The 20529-nt window shown below is 32.4% G+C and overlaps 1 protein-coding gene across 1 annotated transcript; it reads right to left on the bottom strand.

The window, feature by feature from the left end:
- Positions 1–1984: 1984 nt before the first annotated feature.
- On the bottom strand, positions 1985–19510 carry LOC145331161 (FMRFamide receptor-like). Its single transcript, XM_080175786.1, has 8 exons — positions 19469–19510; positions 12682–12744; positions 8436–8542; positions 7909–7979; positions 5981–6048; positions 3702–3790; positions 2491–2565; positions 1985–2096 (listed from the first exon to the last, which is right to left on the bottom strand). The coding sequence occupies exons 1-8, from the start codon at positions 19508–19510 to the stop codon at positions 1985–1987; spliced, it is 627 nt and encodes a 208-aa protein (XP_080031912.1).
- Between the last annotated feature and the right edge of the window lie 1019 nt (positions 19511–20529).

Genomic DNA, 20529 nt, shown 5'->3' with positions numbered 1-20529 from the left:
AACAATTTTTAACATCTTTAGTTATGACGCAGTGTTAAGCCGATAATCGAACCAATCACCTCCCCGAGCGGGTTGAGCCACGGTTGCAGGTTGAATTTATTTTTTACATTAGTTTAATGCTCTAACTATATGAACATTTTTTAATAAATTTTGTAATTTCGCCTCTAAATGTTTAACATTTTTGTATAAATTTTGTAATTTCGCCTCTAAATGTTTATTTCGTATTTGTTTGAAAATCCAAAAATTTACCAAAATAAAATATAAAATATGTTTGATCAAATATTTCTAAAAAATAGTGCATTTTTTGAAATATCATTTATGATCTCCGAAACAAAAATATAATGTTTTATAATACTAGTGGCTGCGCCCCTAACATATAGTGACTTGTATTCAATTTGATAAAAATATCCGTAAACCATCCCAAGGCCTAAATCTTAAATATAAATTAGTCTAAAACCACACATGGACCTTTGTTCCATAATTATCCAAATCTTATGCAACATAAAGAAAAACTTTACTACTTTAAACTACTTTCACAGAATACAATACAAAATTGGGGTATAGTCCCTTCCGTGGCAACGCCCCATAAGAAACGTTTCTTCTTATTTTCACATTAGCTTTTCTTCCATTCTAGCCACTGCAGGGGGCTCTAACCCTGCCTGGCAATCACCTATCCCAATATAACCTAACATAACCTAAAACAACCTATCAAAAGCCATTTTGAAAATACGACGAATTGCCTCCTACGGGGCATTGTCACGAAAGGTACTATACCCCAAAATTGTAAAGGTTTCGTTATTTTCTATCATTTGTGTTTTTTTCTTCCCTTCCACCTTCACTGAGCATTTTCTTTATGGTCAAATTTCATAATGTTCGTTTGTCGATCCATGATTATTTTGTGCTCTGCTACTTATGGATGATGCCAACCTTGTATTTAATTTGACTAAGTATTTCCTTGGGGCAAGCTTGTAACATCATTCAATTGTTCTATTTCTCTTGTTTTTATTCCCTTTTATTTTATTAAAACTAAACATTAATAGTTAATTATCGTATCGTATTATAGACAGCTTTAAGCGAATATTATAATGAAAACGTATAAGATTAAAACAGGTTTGTTAGCCATTGGCCCGTAATAACAAAACCAGAATTAATTCTTATCTTATTTTTCGTGGAAAATTGTCTGTAATAAGTTGCTAAACATAATTTTTAAGTATGGCTGACAACTAGTTCTAATCCTGCAGGTATTAATCGGTTTTTTAAAGCCATACTGGAAAATAAATTAATAAATCAAGGATGTTATGTCAAAGGAGCATAATAGAAAGAGAACAGTAGACTGTAAGACAGCAAAAATATCCAAATGTAAACTAAATTTAATGTTTAAGTCAATTAATAGTTTAACATTGTGGTTACCTCCCAAGATAAATTGCCTCTATATTAAAGATCCCCCCCCCCCATTAATTCTTAAAATTAAAAATAGGGGGGTTTAGTCTTCCATTCTAGTTCCCCTAGGGTCTCTAGGGGCATAGCTGCCAGTCTTAGTCATAAAGAAGTTATAATACTATAATTCTTAGTTCCGCTACTATGATTCATATATGATAGATGTTTAGTAAGATATATAAGTTGCATCAAAATTTAAGGATTTTTTTTCTAAAATTCGTTTTTTGTATAATTCTTTATTTAAAAGCGCAAATACAATTTAAGTTAATTAATTTTGACATCCGTGATAGGTGGATTGAAAACTACCTGCGCTCTAATTGGTTGAATTATGTACGACACTTAAGTTTCTCCAATCAGAGCGCAGATAGTTTTCAATCCACTAATCACAGATGTCAAAATTAAGTAACTTAAATTGTATTCCCGCTTTTAGATAAATAATTATACAAAAAACGAATTTTATAAAAAAAATCCTTAAATTTTGATGCAGATTTCAAATCTTCCTCTAACATTAAAATTCTTTCCAACTTATATAGCTTAATGTTTAGTATTATTCCTTGAAAGTTTCATTATTGAAGCAAATGATGTTGACATAATCGTAAGTGTCACCTTCTTGTTCTATTATCACCTCATCCATACAGCGACTCTCATTTACTGTAAGCCTAGAAGTAATAAACATTGCATTGAATATTGGTTAACTCTAATTAAATGTAGAATAATAGAAAAATATCTGTCAGCTCCTAAAACTTTAAGATAGGAATCAACTGAACTCTTGTTATTGATGGATTTTAAAAACTTTAGTAACACAAAATGATTAAAATCTAATTGTTTATTCCTGCTTATACTCGATATATTTATTCTATATTTATCTAAAAAGCTCGAATTGATGCTCTGTTTATGGACTATTCAGTCCCAATCTTAACCTAGCCTAACCTGACCAAAAAGCAATAAAGAAATAAACGAAAATTTATCCTCTCTATATTAATTTCAAAATAATAGAGGGGGGGGGGGTTCTGTGTTCGACTTGACACTTTAAAGGAAACTAGCAATGTTTACCTTGTGAAGTTGTCAGGTATTTGTGGATCTGTAAGGTTTAAAGTTTCTCCTGCTTCGAGTGATAAACTTGCTACTCTGAAATTTTAAACATTTTAACACTCACGTGTTGTAGTTTTTTTAGGCTTAGGGTTCCATACATTTAAAGTACCCAAAGTTTCATAACCACACAATCAAATACGTTGGCTTTTGTAAAAGCGAAGCTTTTCTATAATTAGGGACGGTCCGTCCGTACGTCCGTCCGTAACGGATAGCTTTTTTCGTGAATTTAGGCATGTTAGAATTGTCCTATCGATTTCAAATTTTGCATGGTGATTTCATTAGTAGTTAGGTACGATTTAGAAAGCATAGCAACTCTATAATCATCACCAAAATGTCAGTACGTCCATTTTGGTGATGATTATTTACTTTTTAACAAAAAAAATTTATGTGATCTAATCATCCGATTGATCTGATTTTTGGTATATTGATTCCTGGGACAACAAAGTATAATGTAATAAGAAAAGCAACTTTATAATCAAGTCCTAAAAATGTAAGTATGTCCATAAACATTATCCTGAATCAAGCAGTTTTTCAACAAATTTACTTACAATTTTGCTTTGACTCTTATACATTTATATTATTATTATTCAGTTCTGACACTATACAAGTGTTAATGTCCGTTTCAGTGCTTCGCTTTTATGGATGTTGTCATCCTTGTTTGTATTTAATTGTTTGATTCGAACTCTTAGTGTTCAAACTTTAAAGTTAGCTATTTTAACCGATAACTTTAGGTGTAATTTCATTTTCGCCTAAGATCCCTGTTACAGTCTTATTTTTTCAAGTTCATGTTGACTTTCTTTTCATATGGAAGTTCAGTCTTTTATTTTTTATTGTATCAATATTATTAAAAATGGAATTTTCATAAATTGCGGGGGGGGGGGTTATGAAAGTTTTTTCCTGTGAAGGTGGTGATAACCTTCCCAAAAATAGTAATAAACCTTCCCAGTACCTATGATAAGCTACCCTGTTAAGAAAAAAAAACATATTTGTTCGGCGGTTGGCGAGAACCTTTGGTACAGACAAACAGACAGAGATTCTTTTACTTTTATACAAGGATTTCTAAACTAATCACAAATATTGTTAATACAACTGATTGTGGATATAACTGTCAATGTTATATAACCAAAAAAACACTTATTTAACATTTATAAAAGTTATTTTATTTTGCTTACCTCAGCTCAAAAAACTTTGGTACATTGAGCATTACTGAGAATATGATAATTGGAAGAATATACATTCGGGCAGACCAACTGTGATACAACTGAAACAACAATGGATATATTGACAGTGGATAATTTGTCGTCAAGTTTGCTTCCTAATATGGACCGAATTTATTGTTAAGTTCGTTTATCCAGTAAGAAGCTATGAGACGGGGTAAAAGGGCTGTATGGGGAGTAGCGTTCTGCGAGCATTGCTTTATCAGAGTACTTTTTTGGTGCAACATCCAGGTAATAATATATCGATTGACACAAGGAAAACAAGAATCAAGACAGGTGCAGCTAGAAAACATAAATTATAGGGTCAAGGAATCTTAACTCTTAACAGTCGGGCCCCTTGCCGCACCTTAATCAGTCGGGGAGGGGGGGGGGCGTTCAACGCCCCCCCCTCATTATCTCAGTTCCTATTAGAGATAGAGTGCTAAATTTTTTTGTGCAAGTCCCCTGTGTTATGGTGAATTTCCGACCTTAAGTAAGTCAAGGTCAATTTCCGCTTCCTTCACCCTTTTATTTAACAACCTTTGTTTTTAGGTCCTTTTTTACTTAAAAATGTCAAACGGCTGTAATTTTTTTATTTTTAAAGCTAGAAGAAATTTTTTTTGCAGAAAATGTTTATTTTTATTTAAATTTTATAATTGAAATATCAAAACATAAGTTTCAACGGCCGCAGCTGTACTTGGCAGCTGCAAGCCGCCGCAGTCGGCGTTCGGCAGGAAAACGGCGGCGGATCTTTATGAAATTTTAATACATTATGTAGACATGTAAGAAAAGCTTAAGTTTAAAATTTGAAGTCTCTAAGTCAAAATTTGCGGCCACAGGAGCATTTTAAAGATTTCTGGAGACCTGGAGGATCAGGACCTGCAGGATCATACCTGGAACCTGAAATTGACTTGAACACCTGTATTTAATATGAGGATGTACTACTAGAGGATATTTTAGTATTTTGGTAAGATAAAATGCTTTGTTTAAGTCAAAAACAAATTTTTTTTCTTTACCTGGATGACCCTGCCAGGTTTGCTGGCATCCTGTGCCCGCCAGGATGGAGATATTAAAAAATTCCAACTCTCAAAGTCAAGCAGCTTGGGCTCTTTATCTTTTACACACAGAAAATGAGATAGAAAAAACCGGATGGGGGGGCGTTCAACGCCCCCCCCCCCCCGACCGTTAAGGGTTAAGATTATAGGGTAATTGAGGGGGGGGGGGAGAGGAAGAATTTTTTTTACTATCTGAAGCAAAATTACCCATTTAATAATTCTAGCTGCAGACTAACGCTGCTGCTGCCCAACCCTTGCATGTTTGCAGACATAAACTACAAGGAACTTAATCAATAAAATTATAGATTACATATAATAAACAATTCTCTATTACTTTTTCTTTACTTCCATGGTTGGAGATAAAGATTCTAAAATAATAATGTACATCTTCAAAATAACAATACCCTCCATCCCCTCTTACTGTATGAACGAACAGACCAATAAATGAGTTCCATGTTAGCAACCTTGATGACAATTTTCACACTGTCATAATATCCACGTATATTCTATATCCATTAAGATAAAAATATAATAATCAAGTTAAATCATGATGTTTTAAAAACATAGATTAACGAAAAGAGCTTTCCGTTAAGGATGGACTTACGGACGGATCCACTATTTTTTAAAGAAAATCTACGTTTTAAAATCATTAAAGAGTTTGGTACCCTCTCGCTTTACCAATAATCTGCATTTGTATGTAAAACTGTAGCATAAATAAAAACTGTAGCAGGTTCTGGTTAGACGAATATGAAAGTACACATTTTGATTGAAAAGAAAAAAAAGATTTGTATTTTGGGAGGGGGGGGGGGGAGGCTACGCTTTTTAACTTGATATTTTATCTACTAATTATAATTACTAATACTTTCACTTGGCAAAAAACACACAGCCCTCACTTTATACTTACATTTCTTCATATGAACTAACCTAAAACCTATCCAGTTTAAATAGAAGGGAAGTACTCATTTGCTACAGACAGATAAACACAAGTCAGACATCCTGTTACTTTTACATAAGGATGATTCTATAGTAGGATTTTTTAACGTCTACTATAGGATTTTAGGATATAAACATCTAACATCTAACAGACAACCAGTCCTTTGAATAGTGCATGGTAATGACACCTGCCTGTTTATGGGCTACGATATGTTAGGTACCTATTAACATCTCTAATATGACGCGGTGCTGTCTATTTTTGCATACCTTGAAAAACGGATGGCACACTGTAGTATATCTTTCTATTGCTATCGCCAATGTCATGTAAATTGAACCTAAAAATAGATGACAAAATTAACAGTTTTACCTTTTATTAGTAAAAATTATAATTATCGATTATTTATCTAGCATGTAATTGTACAGAAGCCGAGAAAATTACATTTTCAATACAACACTATTAATATATCATTGTATATATCTACTAGCGGCTACGCCCCTAGAAGCCTCTAGGGTCATTTAAGGTAATAGTGGGAAAAGTCGACCTCATCCCATTTTAAGTTTCAGTTTCAAAAACCTTCCCAGGACCTATAAGAAGCTTCACTGTAAAGGAGAACAATATCGGTTCAGCGGTTAGCGAGATCCTTCGTGACATACAAAAAACGCTTACTACTTTATATAATAGGATATAGTAACCTAAAATAGTTCTTTATTAGATGTATATCGAAACTAAATGTTGGGTTAAAAATATTTTTCGCGAAATGATTTTTCTTATGTTGCCAAATGCCTTGCCCCTGGTTAATAGGAGTGAAAAATGAAAATGTGTGCATTTTCTTACATTAAAACCTACATTTCCAAATTTATTCTCATGTTCAACTAAATTTAGGTCAATGTTATCAAGGATTGAAAGGGATAAGACAATGGCCGATAAATTGATGTAAATACCTAATGATGATGCACAAAATTACTCCTTCCGTTGATTACAATTAGTGATTGAAACGTTTGAACACTCAACCAATCAAATTACAATCAATGTACCCAAAGTTGTTGAGCCAACGAATAAGAAAATGTTGGGATAAATCTTTGGGGACTAGTATAATAAACAGCCCAATGTCCTCTCCCCTTCCTGCAATGCTACAGTATAATATGTAGTTTAAAAGCTAGGGATTTAGGTTTCAGTAAATTAAATAATATCTAATATTTTATTAAGCAAAAGTACCTTGAGACATCCTGTTACTTTTAAATGAGAATTGTGTAAAATATAATCTATTTTGAACATTGAAGTGTGGATTTTTAGGCAATTACATTCTTTTAATTACATTGTAATTTTCAGTTTAAACGGGATAATCCTTTTATTTTATGTTTTAGTGAAGTATAAAAAAAAAACTCCAAGTTGTTAATTATTGCATCGTATTATAGACAATTTTACGCGGAAAGTAAAACGTTAAATTGAAATAATAATTCGGGTTTTATTAGACCCGAAGGGCAGAAGGACGGGCTAACGAAATTGGTAGTAATATTATGAATTTTCATTTTAATATTCTTAACATTTGTCTATAATACGATACTATACAGTATTGCTGAGGAGGGGTATATACCAATCCAGCGGATATTGACCAATTTCGAAGCCATACTGATATTATTATAATTTATTGTCTTAATACAGTCAAAAAAAAGATATTTGGAAAGTCTAAAATCTATTCTAAATTAAGTCATATACTGCAAATAAATCTTAACTTACATATTTCATTTGTAAAGTAAAATATTTTTTTTTTCAATTTTGTTATTATATGAAGATTTTAGAATCAATTTTTAAACGTGGAAGTATTGACTTATAGATTGACCCAGATTGTAGAGTAGCTACGCTGCTTACAGTAAACAAGTATGACCTGTTAGTCAAATCTGAGCGAATGGTAGAAGATTTGTAAACAAGATGTACAGACAGACCCTAATTGTAGAGTAGCTACGCTGCTTACATTAAACAAGTGTGACCTGTTAATCCAATCTGAGCGAATGGCAGAAGATTTGTAAACAAGATGTACTGACAGACCCTAAATGTAGAGTAGCTACGCTGCTTACAGTAAACAAGTATGACCTGTTAGTTCAATCTGTGCGAATGGTAAAAGATTTGTAAACAAGATGTACTGACAGACCCTAAATGTAGAGTAGCTACGCTGCTCACAGTAAACAAGTATGACCTGTTAGTCCAATCTGAGCGAATGGCAGAAGATTTGTAAACAATCTTTTGAATGCTTCTGTATCACTCAGCCTAAAGATAAATTAAACTAGTAATTAAGTAGTTACACTACTTAAGACATCATACACTTTTTTAGCCTGGAGGGAGGGGACATTGGACTGTAAATTATACTAAAGTTCTTAAATCCCTGCGCTCTTTTAATAAATTATGATTGGTTGGTTCTAGCTCGCAGTTTCAAAACTTTTCAATTATTGATTTTAATTCCCAGAATAGGTAATTTTATTTAACATAATTGGGGATGTATTGTACACTAATTTAATGTCCTCTTTTTTTATCGTCACCCATCTCCGGTAAAAAAGCTAATTCCACAGCTACGTTCAATCTACAAACGAGTCGTTTTGTTAAGGTAAGTCTACAGTATCAGATAGCAGACAAAATGATCTACAGAGTAGCTTTGCTACTAAAAATAAAAAAAAAATTTTATCTAAAAGTAAAGCACCAATAATTAGTAAATAAAAAAGTACCTACCCATCGATAGTGCTGGGTATGCCAAACATAAGAATGGATAGAATGACATACATGAGATCAAAGGCTGCCAAGCACTGCATCAGCTGGTGGAAGTTACTTTTGCCCTCCTAGAAAAAAATATAGATTTATTTGCGGTTTACCTCCAAGTGCCTTGATAAACGCAGAAAACCCTTTATCCCTTATTTTGAAATAGATTGAAAAAGAGTTAGGTGAAGGTTAATTTTTCGTGTGTGTTAGGTTTGGTTATATAGGGTACAGGGTTACTATTAAGGCACCACAGGTATAGGCCCTGCATGGGTTAGGCATTAATAAATTGCCTGTATGACATTCTGTAACATTATATCTATTAAATTGTTTCTGACTTTTATGTTCTCTTTAAACTAAAAGCTCGGACCATTACAAAACATTATTCAATTGTTTTATTACTTTTATTGGATGAAATATTATTACATGAGGAGCGTTTCTACATTTATAGTTTGTCTGTTCATCTTAATGTACCTTAAATTTTGAAGACAGTTTTCTAAAATAAAATATTGCTAGCGGTTGCGGCCCTAGATTGAAAATTTCCTTGGGTAGAAAATGGCCTAAAACCTTTTGAAAGCCTATAGAAAAAAATAAAGTAGCCTAACCATACCAGGTCTATATAAAGCTTCTCTAAAAATTAGTTCAGTAATTTAAAATATACATATGATATAATCATACTATTGATTTGAAATCTTTATGACTAGGAAAAACATTGTCCGTCCATTTGGTTTGTTTTTATAAATTTTCCAACAAATCATTAAAGTTTTGACAAAATTCTAAAGAAAATGTTTCTCGGGTTTCAAAACAGATTAATTCCGCTGGATTAGAACCAGTTCTAAGCTATACCAAAGATCATGTATAACATCCTATTACAGACAATTTTCTACGCATGATAAAATAAGAATCATTGAATTAAAATCAGTTTTTTTAATACCCGCGATAAATAACTCTTGTTGTTCTTTATCTAATCTTGTGTCATCCTTGTTCTAAACTCAGTTTTACAAACCATTTACTTTTCAACATTAGAAATATTATTAAAAGGATGTTGTACCATATTGTCATGCACTCTGATAATGTAATACTCGCAGCTGGCTAAAATTAAGATATTCTCCTTCCATCCCCTCCCCTTCTAATGGATGAACTAAAAGACCAATAAATAAGATCCATTTTAAAAAGCTAAATTGACGACAAATTTTCTCCTGTCAATATATAATCCACGTATATCCTATATCCATTTAACAACATTGGAAATAAATGTTTAGGACCTACAGAAGAATTTCTTTTATTTGTCTTTCACAACATTTATAAAAGATATAAAATATAATAACACAGGATTTTAAATATGCGTAGATATTAATACAGGGAAAAATTACCTGTCAATTTAGGTTGCTTATAAGGGGTTCTTTTATTGGTCAGTTTGTTTAGCTAGTAGGAGGGAAGGGGGCGAGGTAGAGTAGGTTAATGGTGGGGATCGTTATTTTCACCAGCTACAAGTTTCACTTTATTAGAGTACATGCTAATCTGGTGTAAGATCCAAGTAATAATAATTTCATTCAAATCACACTTTAGAGCAAAATATACTGAAAATGCACACTTCTTTAAAAATTGATTGGAAAAAATGGCTTATTTTGCATTGAAGATTCCACTGACCACTTCACTTGTTGAAATTGATGTATATCCTGAATGATGATACACAAAGTAACCCCTTCTGTAATTACAATTAGTTGTTGAAACGTGTTATTCTCGTTGATTCATGTGTAAGTTGCTTGCAGGCAGTCATAAAATACTTTATAGGTAATTAAGGAATAGGACAATGATTGATAAATAGATGTATATACCCAATAATGGTAAACAAAAATACCTCTTCTGTTCATTAATATTATTAGTTGAAACGTTTAATTGCCACTTGCTTGAACCAACAAATCAATATTGCAATATTACCCATAGTTTTCAGCAAATAAGCGCGAAAGTATGTTTATATAACTTTAGATACCAGTACAATGTCACTAACCCCCCAAAGTTATTAAGTGGTAAAAGCTTTTTTTATTTCCTGTTGACACTATTTCCATTTCTAGCAACACCTTAGGGACCGATATTTTCCAGGGATAAGAGGATAGGTCATCCACCACTGCACTGTGGTGTAACATGTAGTGCATCCACTCGTTGTCGAGAAGGTGATAGGTTTAAATATCGGCCCGTCATAACTAAAGACGTTTTTGTTACTTTGTCAGATGCGCAACTTTACATAATAGTTAGAGAAGGGGAAATGCCTTGCTCAAAACTGGCGCAACCCATGACTATGTACATTTAGGACAACCATGCAAAGTTTGTGAAATTAAAGAGTTGGTTGTCTGTTGGATGTTACTTAACCTAATACCCTGGGTGCTTGACAAAAAAAGGATATATATGGCTCTCCTTGGTTATTCTGGGTTGTTGGATAAGCTATAAAAATTGGAAAGAATTTTAATGAATATAATAGATTTGAAATCTGCATAAAATTTTAAGGAATTTTTATAAAATTCATTTTTTGTATAAATCTTTATCTATAAGCGCAAATACTAATTAAGTTAAATAATTTTGACATCTGTGATTGGTGGATTGAAAACTATCTGCGCCCTGATTGGAGAAGCTTAAGTGACGTACATCATTCAACCAATTAGAGCGCAGGTAGTTTCCAATCCACCTATCCTATTGGTCAAAATTTATTAACTTAAATTGGATTTGCGCTTTTAAATAATGAATTATATAAAAAACGAATTTAAAAAAAATCCTTAAAATTTTATGCAGATTTCAAATCTATTCTATATTCATTAAACTTATTTCCAATTTTTATAGCTTATAGTTGGACATTACGTTTAAGTGTCATGGACAGCAGCCACGCCCATATAAGAAAACTATACTTATCTTTTATTTACATATCTCTAAATTTCTGAGTGTATTACTTGTATATTGGACAATTTTATTGACAAAATATATAATAAACCAGGCGCGTGCATTGGATTTTGTATTGTGGGCTGTTAGGAGGGGAAGTTGCGTAAGGGGAATAATTATTTTTTTTCAACCTGTTTTAGGGTTGTAAGTTACATTGGTACCCGATGTTTTACAAAATATTCGTTCATTTATTATTTTTAAAATCATGATTGGTTGGATTAAACTAGCAATGTCCAAACATTTCAACAAATAATTTTTAACTACAGAATGGGTTATTTTGTTGATCATTAATGGGGATGTGTATACATTTATCTTATCGTACGAATTAAGATACCTGGTAGGAGGTTTCTAGTAAATATTGAAAAAAGTGAACAGATTTAAAAAAAGTTATTTATTGCATCTATTATAGTCAGGTTTCCGTGGATATTAAAATTCCAGCGTTTTAGCCCCAAAGGAACCAAAGACACAATTGGTATTAATATTATGATTTTTATTTCAATATTCGCGGAAAAGGTGTGTATTTCGTTACCATACATGATTTTTCAGTTGGGCTGCGAACCGGTTCTAATCCCCCGGATATTGATCGGTTTTGAGGACATATTTGGAAATGAATCTAGTATTGTGTATGTGGGTGTAAACGAATGGCACTTTTATCGCACGCCTCTGTTATATTAAGGCCTACCAGGACATATAATTCAATATTACTTTTTTGGGTTAACATGTTTCTTTACTATAAAATTCAACGTTCTAGAAGCGTAGGTACTCTGTAACTTGTATGACTGTTCGTCTGTGCGTCTATTCTTTTATATTCTACTCAATTAGCTATTAAATTCCAAAAAAGAAAAATGAAATTTGTTAATTCTAACTAGTTTATACATAAACTTCAAAGGTCGGGGGCTCTGAATTCGAAGATGGGGGTAGGAGCAACCCCCCCCCCCTCTTCATTTTTTTTAATATGAGAGCTGTGTAAAGCTTCCCTCAATTAAAAACCCGATTGGTTCAATGGTTACCGAGATCTTAATAATCTTAATAATTTCATAGGCCTCACTGTATGAATTACAAACGCACAGACAGAACAGACAGAATCTTATTATGAAATATTTAATATAAAAGTAACAAAGTGAGTCTGTGTGTTCAGAAGTATCTCTGTTACCGCTGAACCGATATTGTTGTCCATTACAGATTAGCTTCTTATGGGAAAGGGAGGTTACAGCCATCCTACAAAGAGATATCGCCACTTTTAAAAAATGACCAACTGCAACTCCCCCCCCCCCAAAAAAAAATGAATTACCTTTATTGAGAAATATATGATGCAGACCAAATTTCCAGATATACCAATACAACCAACTATATTCTAAAAAAATGATAAATATTTAAATAACAAAACGCTGGTAATTTCCCCCATAGGCCTTGTCGAACCGATTAATATCCCTGGATTAGTACCAGTTCTCAGTAATACCAATTAACCAGGCCTTCTCTCCTGGGGGGCTAACAATACCGGTTTTAATCTTATAATTTTTCATTTCAATATCTGCAAAAACCTATTTATAAGACAATGCGATAAATAATATAATATAATATACATAAATACTATACTTGACTTATTTGTAGGAATATACAGACATACCACTAAATAAGAAAAGCTTCGTTGCAAAATGTATATTATTTTTTTTAAAAGCGAAACTTTTCTATAATTAGTGTCGGTCCGTCCGTCCGTCCGTCCGACACAAACGGATAGCTTTTTTTCCGTTAATTTAGGCATGATAGAATTGACCTATCGATTTCAAACTTTGCATGGTGATTCCTTTAGTAGGTACAATTTAGAAAGCGTAGCAACTCTATAATCAAGTCCTAAAAATGTAAGTATGTCCATATACATTATCTTGTATTAAGCAGTTTTTCAACAAATTTACTTACAATTTTGCTTTGACTCTTATACATTTATATTATGATGATTATTTAGTTCTGACACTATATAAGTGTTAATGTCCGTTTGTTCTACCGTTTCAGTGCTTTGTTTTTATGGATGTTGTCATCCTTGTTTCTTGAGAAAATTCATGTAAAGTATGTAAATAGAAAATATGATTTCTGTTAAAGTGTCATAACGTCGTCAAAACATTTTTAATCAAAAAGTTATTATTTTGTTTTTCAGCCAGAATTTATTTATTATCAAATTCAGAGTATTTTTTTACATTTTCTAAAAGGTTGCCCGAAATTGTAGATGTATCTCTAGAAGCAAAGTTACTTGATAGTCTTGCATTGTCCTTTTGATCTGTCGATCCGTATTATTAGTCATACGAATTTAATATTTTTTTTACAAATTTTAAAATTCTATTTGAAAACCAGAGGCTACGCCACTGAGGCATCTAGAGGAAGGGGGGCGAGGGGGGGGGGAGAGAGGGCGCCCTCTTCTTTACATTTAAGTTTGAATAGAAGAAAAATCATAAAAATTTTATTCTGGATCGTGAATTTTTCTCTGGGGGCCATTTATCTTGAGGGTGTGAATATTTTCTCCCCCAAAATAGTTATTAATCTTCCTGTACATATGAGAAGATACATAAGATCCATGTCGATTCAGCGGTTCGTGGGATCTTAAGCTTCACACACACAAACAGATAAACATCATGTTACATTTAATCCAGAATAAGGAAGAAACGTTAATTCAACTTGGCGATGTACGGTAAGTCCTTCTTACATTGTTTTAAAGTAGCTACGCTACTAAGAAAACACCCAACATCTATGAAAGGAAAGCGAATCAGAAAGTCATGCAAGTAATTGCTATGCCAAGTTTAAAATCGATTCAACAATTCCAGCATGCCTAAGTTAAGGATAAGAGCTATCAGTTACGGATAGACCGACACCTATCATAGAAATGCTTCGCATTTAATTATACAAAAGTACATGTACAATTTTGCGTCTTGATTAAATTAAATATAAATCCAAGCTTTATATGTTACAGGGAGGGAGGAATCGATATATTATTTCTTGTATGTTGCACCAGATTTTCAAGATCTCTAATAAAGTGAAAATTGTAGCGGGCTAAACTAACGACTCCCCCCATCCACTCATTTCACACGTTCCTAATGGATGAACAAAATTACCAAAAGCCGAGTTTCATGTTAGCAATCTTAATTGACGACAAATTTTCCTCTGTAATAATATCCACGTATATTCCACATTCATTTAAGGACATGATAGGTGAGTCAATGCATCCTTTTCGTCTCATAAATTTCTGTAAGAATATAGAATCTCACACAAAAGAGGAAAGGGGAGGGATTATTTAAAGTCCATAGGCCTATCCTGGAATCCGTGTAGACTTCCGAATAAGAAGGAAAAAGAAATGTAATGTTACACTAATAAGATTAACACTCTGTATATATAACTAGTGTTACAGATTTGGGTTTTAGAATAGTTATTTATAGCATCGCATTATAGACAGCTTTCCAAGGATAATAAAATGAAGAATAATATAAGATAAAAACCAGTTTAGTTAGCCTGAATAATGAATAAAATAATAAAATTAAACCTTGTTTCATTGACCCAGGGTAAACAAAGCGTTATTTAATCTTATGTTTATTTCTTGTCTATCCGCGGAAAACTGTCTACAATGTGATAATTAACTATAAGATTATATGTAGCTGTCAGAATAAACACATAAATAAGGAAAAAGAAGATATTAAATTCTATCTAATAAAAATGTTATGTGTCAAAACCAGCGTTGCGGAGCCGTTTGATTTTGGTGCGGCTCCAGCTCCGACCTAAAATCAAGAAAATAACATATTTTTTTCCCACGTCTATTTTTGACTTTTGAAGGTTTTAAAAGTTCAATTTTTGATAAAAATGGACTTGAAAAACTAAAAAGGGACATTTGCACATGACAAAACAGAGTTACCAAATTATAATTTATAAAAAATCTCTTTATTTATCTAGTCCGGAGCCGGAGCCGTTTTTGAACGAAAATTACGGCTCCGGCTCCAGCAAAATATGGCGGCTCCACGGCTCCCGGCTTCGGCTCCGCAACACTGGTCAAAACCGTGAAGGGGTGGATATTGGACTAAAATTAATAACACTGGTACCCAATCAGTTTCCAACCCTCAGTGTCTAAACTTTTCGATCAATAATTTCAATCTGCCGAAGTTGTAATTTAATCATTTAGTCTATTGTCTTATCCCTTAAGATCCCTGAAATATACACCTTACGTGTGAATACACAAATTTAGTACATTTTTGAGACATTGCAAATGAAGGATTGCTAATATTGACGCGCAAATTTTTTTTTATAGCGTAGTTGCTGTATAATTAATGTCAGTCTGTTTCGTGTACATGTTTTAGTTAATCAGTCAAGAAGCTATTGCGTCATAACGCAGAGATCTAAATTGATATACATTCCCCATCGTACCTCTTCTGTAGATTAAATTTAGTGGTTAAAACGTTTGAACACTCGACTTGATGAACCAACCAATAAAATTCAATAAAAGTTATAAAGTTGTAGCATAATCAACAGCTTAATGTCACATCCCTCACTGTATTATAGTATTACAGTTCTTATATCTAAAGTTTTATTTTTAGTTATTTTTTGCTGATATACTTAGTTTCAGGTTTGGTTTAATTGTATCTTGTTATCGCTAAAAATGTTAGAGTACAAATTTCAAAGCAAATTTTTGCTTGATTTCGTCTAGAGCAAAATCAATGCAACTATCGTATTTATGCTTTGATGTTACGTACATTTATCTAAAGTAACAGGATGTATGTGAGTCTAAAGGTCTGTTTGTTCCAAAGGATATTAATGACCACTGAGCCGATATGGTTCTCATTATTGCCTGTATATATTCAAATGTCCAGGGAAGGTTTTTTAACTATTTTGAGGAAAGTTACCACCAACCTGCCTAGAGAAATCGCCTCTAAAAAAAAATTTTCTTTTCAAAATCAAATTGAAAATAGAGTAGATAACTTCTTCCTCCTCCACCTCTTCCCTCTCACAAAAAGTAATCCTTGAAGCCTCTAGGGTCTTTGTTCAAAAAAATTGCTTGAAAGAAATTTTAGATTCATGTTATATAATAATTAACATACACAAATAATATACAAAATATTTATTGATTATGATATGCTTTAAAATTATCAGAATTATATAGCTGTTCCTCAAAATAAAAAATTAGTTTAGAATAATTATTATAAATTATAAAGCAATTTAACTTTTTTAATGTCTTATCCCTAAATTGCTTCTTATTTTTATCAGATTCAAAAATGATTTACTTTTCAATAAGCTTCAATAATTAAACCCTTTCCTCTAATGAGTTCTCCCTCAAATAATTTTCTCCCATTCTCCATTTTCCATTTATTCAAACTATCCCTATTCTCTTAATATAGAAGCTACTCTTTAGTTTACTATTTCATCCATCTTTGTACATAGTTTATTGACTGGTTGGATTGGTATTTTATTATTCTAGCAAATACTAGTTATAAATTAGGCTTTATTTTTAAAAAATGTAGTGGGCATTTTATGAAAAAGGCGTTTTTTGAGATAGGCGTTTTCTGAGATGGGCGTTTTTTGAGATAGGCGTTTTCTGAGATAGGCATTTTTTGAGATAGGCGTTTTTTGATATAGGCGTTTTCTGAGATGGGCGTTTTCTGAGATAGTCGTTTTTTTGAGATGACTTGTCACAGGGACCTTGTAGGAATGTAACAAATCAAGATTTATTTAAAAGAAAACCAAAGTTTATAAGCCTATAAAAAGTAATTTATTTTCATAAAACTTTGGGTGCCAGTGTAATTTACAGTCAATTATTTAATCATGGTTAGGTTATAAGTCTACGATAATTTTGTTTTTATAATATTTGTTGCTTTTATTGTTTTTTTGTTGTTGCTATTTTAAGTTAAAATTGCCTGATCTAAAATTTAGCCTATGCTCTTCTGTATAAATTTATTCCATGTTTGCGTCACATATATTTCTATTCTCAATTAAGATAAGAATTATCTAACTTGAAAAATATGAGTCTCTACCTTAATCGCCTGCAGGGATATGTTTATGGGAAAATAATCAGTGCAACATAAAATCAATTATTACAAGCAAGAAGTAAAAACGAACAGTATAATAGACAAAATGAGTTAAAGTGTTATGCTTATTAGGATTAATTGGTGCTTTCATTCAAATATACTGATAGACCACCGACACCTCCGCTATCTCTTATATTGTTTTTTTGAGAAGAAAAAGAATATTTACTGCCTCTGCTTTGGACTTTAACCCTAGAGGGCACATTCCCTAATGAGATGTAAACAATTTTGGGAGAACTTATAAAAATTACTCGACCTTAAACAACTAAATCAACATAAAAATACGTGTTTTTAAATTCATTGGTGGTTATGAGAGATATTGCCAACGTTCAATTATCTTTTCCTAATCCTAATACAAATGTATTACAATGGTATGTTACATAACTGGCTCTCTAAATGTATAATTGTTATTTTACTTTACAGCGAAGCTACTCCAATACTCCAAATACTTGTATGTTTTCCAACCTTTCCCTCCTGTTTTAAGCATTTGTAAAAAGCAGGTGGGAAATCTAGTAAACTTCGCTGTTATCCTATTATATAAAGTAGCAAGTTTTTTTTGTTTATAGCTTAAGATTTTGATAATTGCTGAACCGATTCAGTTCTCCATTAATGGAATGGTTCGCATTGGACCCAAAATATTTTAATCAAATTTTAATTGATTTTCTGATTTAAATTTTGGAAGGGTTTTAAGCTACTTTTCTAGCTTCTCTCTGACCCTTCTAATACAGATCCCCTTGAAGCTAGGGACCGGACGCAGCCGTTAGTTCAAAATATTTTTTTTTTTTTAAATGTAATTTTCTACACTAATTTTAAAATAGATACCTCATTTTTTTAATGATTCCATTGCGAAATAGGCATAAAAATTATGTGCCTTGCTATTGTCAATTTTTTTACTAACATCAATGCTGTAAGAAATTATCTTATTCTTGTTTTACTTCGTCTTGAAATAACAAAATATTTGGATGAGATGACCTCTATGTACTTGAGATGTAATAGAAAAATATATTTTTTAATTTTGTAATAAATTATAATATTGTATCCAAGTGGTGATTTACAAGGTCAATAGCTGGCAGCCCCCATCGTTGTATAGCCGCTTACTCAAAGAAGATATCTTTGCGCTGCCAAGGTAGCCTGTTTTTTTTTGTAATAATTGTAGCCGCAGCTTTAAAACATGACTTTGTAATCCAAAGATTTGTCGATAAAAGTTTTAGCCGCAGCTAACTATTCACTGAATGATTCTAGACTTTCTTCTATCCGTCAATGCGTAATGGATAGTTCTAACCAATACAAATGAGGCATGTTAGAATTTGAGGCAATTTAGAATGATTATTTGTCTATCTGATTCGTTGTGTTTCGCTTTTATGGTTTTATCCTTTTTTGTTACCAATTGTAACATTTAAACACTTTTGTAGTAGGAATAAATGAGGGATTAATTAAAGAAGTCCACTTTAACAACAAACGAAGTGGTGAAAGTTATGACATACTCTTGATATAATGTAGCTGTGCTGTTAAAATACAAGGATGACAACATCCATAAAAGCGAAGCACTGAAACGGTAGGACAAACTTACATTAACACTTGTATAATGTCAGAACTGAATAATCAGAATACAAATGTATAAGAGTCGAAGTAAAATTGTTGAAAAACTGCTTGATACAGAATAATGTTTATGGACATACTTACAACTTTAGGACTTTTTTATAGAGTTGCTTCGCTTATAATATTGTACTTTGTTGTCCCAGGAATCAGTATACCAAAAATCAGGTCAATCGGATTATAATATCACATAAAAATTAGTTGTTAAAAAAGTAAAAAATCAACATGTTTAAAATGGACGTACGGACATTCTAATAATGATTATAGAGTTGCTACGCTTTCTAAATCGTACCTAACTACTACAGAAATCACCATGCAAAGTTTGAAATCAATAGGACAATTCTAACATGCCTAAATTAACGAAAAAAGTTATCCGTTACGGACGGACGGACCGACCCTAATAATAGAAAAGCTTCAATTTTAAAAACTTACCAAGGCCAATCCCTCCACCAAGAATTTAAACATTGATATCATTCTGAAATATATTTACAACAATTAATAACAAAATAATAGAATAGAGCAACTTACATTATACTTCATTTATACTAAAGTAACAGGATGTCTATCTGTGTGCTTTGTCGAAAGATCCCAATAACCGTTGAAATTATATGACAGACCAGAAAGATTTAAGAAGAAACCTAACTCCCCCCAAAAAATCCTATTTTAGTAGAATTTAAGTTGGTCTAACTTCACACCCTACTCAAAAAGGAACCATTAGAGGTAATGCTTCGAAACCCAACCCCTTAAATAAGTCCCCCCGCCCTCCCCTTATAAGAGACAGAACGCTCAGCAACTAGTAGAAAAAAAGTTCGTCTTTCCAATAAAATCGTAATTGAGAATTTTTCTAAGAATCTTTGTATGTAATTATAGTAATATTAATTAATCGACTGCTCTGTTTAGGTCAAACAAACACAAACTCTATTTGTATCTTTTGGCACTGATGCCAAATTCTCTTTTTGATATCAATCAGGAGAAAAGGATTGTTGTTCAAATAAAAGATTTTATCGAGGTAAAAATGAAGTTTGACAAAAATGAAGTATTGAGACAGCGTAAATATAGTATTCCTTTATAAATCTCTGTATTTTCCTACTAGCAGCTAGGCGCCTACGGGTAATAGAGGCGATTGGACTTTGGAGGATGGTGGTAGCCTCCCCAAAATAGTAATTAACCCTCCAAGGACCTTTTAAAAGCTACACTGTAAATGAGAAGCACATCGGTTCAGCGGTTATCGACATCAAACACAATACTCACAAATCCTGTTACTTTATTATAAGGATACCCTCCCCCAAAATGCTACGGGTATTTTTTTCTTGAGGTGATTTCTCTTTGGAGGATAGTGGTGGCCTCCCCAGTTATATACCTTCCCAGAACATATGAGAAGCTACAGTGTAATTTAAAACCATTTCGGTTCAGCGGTTAGCGAGATCTTTCGGTAAACACAGACAAAAAACACACACAAACACAAGATACCTATCCCCCTGAATATAACTATT

Source organism: Acartia tonsa, chromosome 11 (assembly GCF_053477335.1).
Source record: "Acartia tonsa isolate MP-2025a chromosome 11, ASM5347733v1, whole genome shotgun sequence".
In the NCBI taxonomy this organism is placed as follows: domain Eukaryota; kingdom Metazoa; phylum Arthropoda; class Copepoda; order Calanoida; family Acartiidae; genus Acartia; species Acartia tonsa.
The sequence above is the reverse complement of the archived record's forward strand: the minus strand, read 5'-3'. Positions and strand labels throughout refer to the sequence as shown.

Excerpts from the sequence above, each read along its gene's own strand:
- LOC145331161 (XM_080175786.1), bottom strand. The coding sequence starts at position 19,510 with ATGATATCAATGTTTAAATTCTTGGTGGAGGGATTGGCCTTG. Across the intron at positions 12,745-19,468 it reads TGGTGGAGGGATTGGCCTTG|AATATAGTTGGTTGTATTGG; the intron begins GTAAGTTTTTAA and ends TCATTTTTTTAG. Across the intron at positions 3,791-5,980 it reads TGTGCCATCCGTTTTTCAAG|TTGTATCACAGTTGGTCTGC; the intron begins GTATGCAAAAAT and ends TTGTTGTTTCAG.